At 42.0% G+C, this 6000-nt stretch overlaps 1 protein-coding gene across 3 annotated transcripts in view; it reads left to right on the top strand.

Annotated features, from left to right (window-relative positions):
- The first annotated feature begins 4987 nt into the window (after positions 1-4987).
- The window catches only part of LOC311133593 (diphosphoinositol polyphosphate phosphohydrolase 1), a 31726-nt gene continuing 30713 nt past the window's right edge, over positions 4988-6000 (top strand). For 2 of the 3 annotated variants that reach the window (XM_084167110.1, XM_084167109.1), the window contains exon 1: positions 5008-5289. In XM_084167110.1, the coding sequence (XP_084023236.1) occupies positions 5191-5289 (99 nt within the window). In that variant the 5' untranslated portion in view covers positions 5008-5190. Of the gene's footprint in view, positions 5290-6000 lie in introns of all 3 variants that reach the window. The other variant, XM_084167111.1, reaches the window with a different exon arrangement.

Raw genomic sequence — 6000 nt, 5'->3', positions numbered from 1 at the left:
TGATCTCTATAATTGCAAACAAAGGTTTCTGTGCCAAATATTAAGTTCTGCTTTTCTGATGTATCAAATACTTATGTCATGCAATAAAATGCAAATTAATTACTTAAAAATCATACAATGTGATTTTCTGGATTATTGTTTTAGATTCCGTCTCTCACAGTTGAAGTGTACCTATGATAAAAATTACAGACCTCTACATGCTTTGTAAGTAGGAAAACCTGCAAAATCGGCAGTGTATCAAATACTTGTTCTCCCCACTGTATATACATACATATCCTTAAAAATATATATATATTTCCCTTTATTACTGTTTGGAAATTGCTCCCATGGATGAACCAGACTTGTGGAGGTCTACAATTTTCTTTCTGAGGTCTTGGCTGATTTCTTTTGATTTTCCCATGATGTCAAGCAAAGAGGCACTGAGTTTGAAGGTAGGCCTTGAAATACATCCACAGGTACACCTCCAATTGACTCAAATGATGTCAATTAGCCTATCAGAAGCTTCTAAAGGCATGACATCATTTTCTGGAATTTTCCAAGCTGTTTAAAGGCACATTCAACTTCTGACCCACTGGAATTGTGATACAGTGAGTTTTAAGTGAAATAATCTGTCTGTAAACAATTGTTGGAAAAATTACTTGTGTCATGCACAAAGTAGATGTCCTAACCGACTTGCCAAAACCATAGTTTGTTAACAAGAAATTTGTGGAGTGGTTGAAAAACGAGTTTTAATGACTCCAACCTAAGTGTATGTAAACTTCCGACTTCAACTGTATGTGAGAATGCTGTTCAATGACTACAGCTCAGCGTTCAACACCATAGTGCCCACAAAGCTCATCACTAAGCTAAGGACCCTGGGACTAAACACCTCCCTCTGCAACTGGATCCTGGACTTCCTGACGGGCCGCCCCCAGGTGGTAAGGGTAGGCAACAACACATCCGCCACACTGATCCTCCACACTGGGGCCCCTCAGGGGTGCGTGCTTAGTTCCCTCCTGTACTCCCTGTTTACCCACGACTGTGTGGCCAAGCATGACTCCAACACCATCATTAAGTTTGCTGACGACACAACAGTGGTAGGCCTGATCACCGACAACGACGAGACAGCCTATAGGGAGGAGGTCAGAGACCTGGCCGTGTGGTGCCAGGACAACAACCTCTCCCTCAACATGATCAAGACAAAGGAGATGATTGTGGAATACAGGAAAAAGAAGAGGACCGAGCACGCCCCCATTCTCATCGATGGGGCTGTAGTGGAGCAGGTTGTGAGCCACATGTGTCCACATCACCAACAAACTAACATTGTCCAAGCACACCAAGACAGTTGTGAAGAGGGCACAACAAAACCTATTCCCCCAAAGGAGACTGAAAAGATTTGGCATGGGTCCTCAGATCCTCAAAAGGTTCTACAGCTGCACCATCGAGAGCATCCTGACTGGTTGCATCACTGCCTGGTATGGCAACTGCTCGGCCTCCGACTGCAAGGCACTACAGAGGGTAGTGCGTAAGGCCCAGTACATCACTGGGGCCAAGCTTCCTGCCATCCAGGACCTATATACCAGGCGGTGTCAGAGGAAGGCCCTAGAAATTGTCAAAGACTCCAACAACCCTATTCATAGACTGTTCTCTCTGATACCACACGGCAAGCTGTACCGGAGCGCCAAGAGTAGGTCCGAGAGGCTTCTAAACAGCTTCTACCCCCAAGCCATAAGACTCCTGAACATCTAATCAAATGGCTACCCAGACTATTTGCATTGCACCCCCCCCCCCCCCCCCCCCCTCTTTTATGCTGCTGCTACTCTCTGTTTATTATCTATGCATAGTCACTTTAATAACTCTACCTACATGTACATATTACCTCAATTACCTCGACTAACCGGTGCCCCCACACATTGACTCGGTACCGGTACCCCCTGTATATAGCCTCGCTATATAGCCTCGCTATTGTTATTTTTACTTCTGCTCTTTAATTATTTGTTACTTTTATTTCTTATTATTTTATATTGTATTTTTGTTGTGTTCTTTTTTTTGTATTCTTTCTTAAACATGCATTCTTGGTTAAGGGCTTGTAAGTAAGCATTTCACTGTTGTATTCGGCGCATGTGACAAATACAATTTGATTTGATTTTGATTTGATTTGATTTAGAGATCGTATAAGTATTTATTTCCAGCGCAGTTGTAAATAGAAGATACATTTCCCCACCCCTCCGAAACGGTCACCATGGAGAATTTACGAGTAAGGTGTAAGTCAGGCTGTGATTGGAAGTCAAGCCCATTACATTGAATGATGAGGTAGTGTTGATTGTAAAAAGCAGTTACAGCTAATCTTCCTCTACCTCAGAGGACTCTTGGGATCCCTGCTCTTCCTTCTCTTGAAAGCAACAGGAGGACAATATTACAGCTTTCTGCATGCTACAAGGATGTGCACATTCCATTTCAGTGTCATATCTACCACACCCATGGCAGCAACCAGCAGCGTATGTTGTTCTTGTCTACAACATGCATTTTTCACAAGCAGACCTCAACAATACAGGCCGTGTCTATCTAAAACCCATGCTATAAGCAATCTTAAGGGGGACCAGGATAAGGTACAGTCATCAACAAAAGGACACCAGACTAGTGTTACCTCCTTTTTGGGTGGCAGTCTGTGCTTTCCCTCTGCAGTAAAAGCAGCTTTATATTCAAGGTGGAATTCAACAAAACAGGTGTAGACATTATTAAGTAAACATCCAGTATTATATTAATATTGTCTATGATGCCAACACCTTTGCCCAAGTAGAATGTGTTATTTGTAACACTCCATGTGTTATTGGCACTAGTAGGGAGAGGCAGATGGTTCAGCCCAGGGCAGGCATGGGGTTCAGAGTCTGTTACCGCAGGTGCTGCTGACAGCGCTTGGCCCAGAGGGATAAGAGTACAGTCAGCATGCCACCTGGTGCACCTGAGGATCTAGCACTTAGTACTGTATATGGACATGTCCTAATCCAGGCACTTGTCCTCTCCCGTCTTGACTACTGCAACTCGCTGTTGGCTGGCCTCCCCTCTTGTGCCATCCAACCCCTACAACTTATCCAGAACGCTGCGGTCCCTCCCCCCCTCCCGCCCCCCTTCTAGCTCTGACTCTACTGATAGCTACACTATTGAGTGAAAATGTACTTTCTATGCCTGTGATATGTGGTTATCCAACCTAGCTATCTTAAGATGAATGCACTAACCGTAAGTCGCTCTGGATAATACCATCTGCTAAATTACAAAAATGTAAACAAATATATATACAGTGCTATGAAAAAGTATTTGCCCCCTTTCTAATTTTCTCTACTTTTGCATATTTGTGATACTGAATGTTATCAGATCTTCAACCAAAATCTAATATTAGATAAAGGGAACATAAGTGAACAAATAACACAACAATTACATATTTATTTCATAAACAAAGTTATGCAACACCCAATTCCCCTGTGTGAAAAAGTAATTGCCCCCTTACACTGAATAACTGGTTGTGCCACCTTTAGCTGCAATGATTCCAATCAAATGCTTCCTGTAGTTGTTGATCAGTCTCTCACGTCGCTGTGGAGGAATTTTGGCCCACTCTTCCATGCAGAACTGCTTTAACTCAGTGACGTGTGGGTTTTCAAGCATGAACTGCTAGTTTCAAATCCTGCCACAACATCTCAATTGGAATTAGGTCTGGACTTATTATGAGTTTTGGATCATTGTCTTGCTGCATGACCCAGCTGCGCTTCAGCTTCAGCTCACAGACGGATGGTCTGACATTCTCCTGTAGAATTCTCTGATACAGAGCAGAATTCATGGTTCCTTCTATTAAGGCAAGTCATCCAGGTCCTGAGGCAGCAAAGCATCCCCAAACCATCACACCACCACCACCATGCTTGACCTTTGGTATGATGTTCTTACTGTGGAATGCAGTGTTTGGTTTTCGGCAGGCATAATGGGACCCATCTCGTCCAACTTCTGACCCACTGGGAATGTGATGAAAGAAATAAAAGCTGAAATAAATCATTCTCTCTACTATTATTCTGACATTTCACATTCTTAAAATAAAGTGGTGATCCTAACTGACCTAAGACAGGGAATTTTTACTAGAATTAAATGTCAGGAATTGTGAAAAACTGTGTTTAAATGTATTTGGCTAAGGTGTATTTAAACTTCCGACTTCAACTGTACATAGAATAACTTGAGCAACTAGCACTCACCCTTGAATTGTTCTAATACACAATAGAAAATTAGGCTCCCATAATTTCTTGAATTTCATATTAAAGTGTAATATTTGGGGAATTTGCTCCCCTTGGAGACGTTTCTTCCTCTCCTGTTCTCCACATCTATGCACTGAAGGAACATAAAATACTTCAGATTTTTGTGTTTAAACTGGTTGATATTTCACACTGTCTTTCAGAATGCATGCAAGACACTGTAAAACATTTGAATCCCTTTTTATTACATCTAAATAATCTATTTTATTGTGGTCGTGGTCACATACTGTTCAGGCTATGAAATGGATGCAGAAAACACAAATGAAATAAATAATTTTAAACATTTCTATAAAAAAAGAAGAAGTATATTGTTAGATATGCATAAATGGACAGAAGTAACCGATAGAAATTTCCCACAAATGTAGTAATTTTGTTTGCTTGTTTGATCTTATGTAATAACCAACCAGGTTGCTGCTGTCCATTGCCTGGGGTGCTGAAAGAGTCTGAAGTTTCGCGTGAACACACTTTTTATAGGCTCTTGTGGTTAATTTTACAAGCTCGGCGTTAACGTGCCATTTAGTCATTAGTATAAATTACAACCAAAGACGGGATCTTGGTCTGTTGATAGTCAAGGCGATGAATTCTTCCAGCAACTCCATGAAACTCCACAAAAACCAGCGTCATTTGCGTAAATTCTCTACTTCGTTTCGTTTTTTTGGCGTTCAATGTTGTATTCCTTAAAATAAGATACGTAATATCCTAATGCCACCTTCGTTAATATATGCCATGTTACGTTGCTTACGCAGTTATCTTCATAATGGCGACCGTGCTGGAGATGTGCCTATGCTTGTGAAAATGAAGCGAAGGAGAAGTTATTTCTTATAAGAAAACGACGGGGTTCCTCATTGGAGGACTTTGCGTCGAAGACAGCGGCTTTCCCAGTGTTTGAATTACAGTTTTGGTCCATTGGTACCCCGAAATGATGAAGCTCAAGTCAAACCAAACCCGGACATACGATGGGGATGGCTACAAGAAGCGGGCCGCCTGTCTGTGCTTCAGGAGTGAAAGTGAAGAGGAGGTGAGGCCAAGGATGCAGGGGTGTGGGGTGGGCCGCAGTTCAGGAAAGCACAGATAGCATGGTAGATAGATGTTTGTCGCAGTAATTTTCTATTTATTTGCTAATTAGGAAGGTGAATTAGCTAGTTAGTTAATGTTAGCTAACTATCTTAAGTGTTACTGGTTTTGATTTGGTGGTTTGCTTTGAATTAGCGACCACCCAGGGATAGTTAACGTTGAGCTAACATACGGTAGCCAGCTAACTGGTTAGCTAGCTAGCTAGCTAGCTAGCTAGCTAGCTGGCAGCGACACAGAGTAGGGTATTTATTCTAGCTAGCTAGCTAACTTAGTAGCGTTGCAGCTAACCAAACAGTAACGTTAGAAAGATTATAGCTAACGTTATGTTCTATATTATTAGCTAGCTAGGTAACATATTAGTTACCTAAATTAGCTAGCAAGATAGCGAACGGGTAGTCAGAAAACATTACTGCAACAATATATATTGGTAACCGGCTTCTAGCTAGCCAACGCGCTAGCCAACAGTGAGACGTTATCGTCTTGCTATTTAGCTAGCTAGACAGCTAACATACACTACATGACCAAAAGTATGTGGACACCTGCTCGTCGAACACCTCATTCCAAAATCATGGGCATTAATATGGAGTTGGTCCCCCCTTTGCTACTAAGGCTCTTCTGGGAAGGCTTTCCACTAGATGTTGGAACAATGCTGCGG

This window comes from Coregonus lavaretus (genome assembly GCF_964263955.1).
Source record: "Coregonus lavaretus genome assembly, chromosome: 8".
Classification (NCBI taxonomy): domain Eukaryota; kingdom Metazoa; phylum Chordata; class Actinopteri; order Salmoniformes; family Salmonidae; genus Coregonus; species Coregonus lavaretus.
Note: the sequence above shows the minus strand (reverse complement) of the source record. Positions and strands in the feature narration are given on the sequence as shown.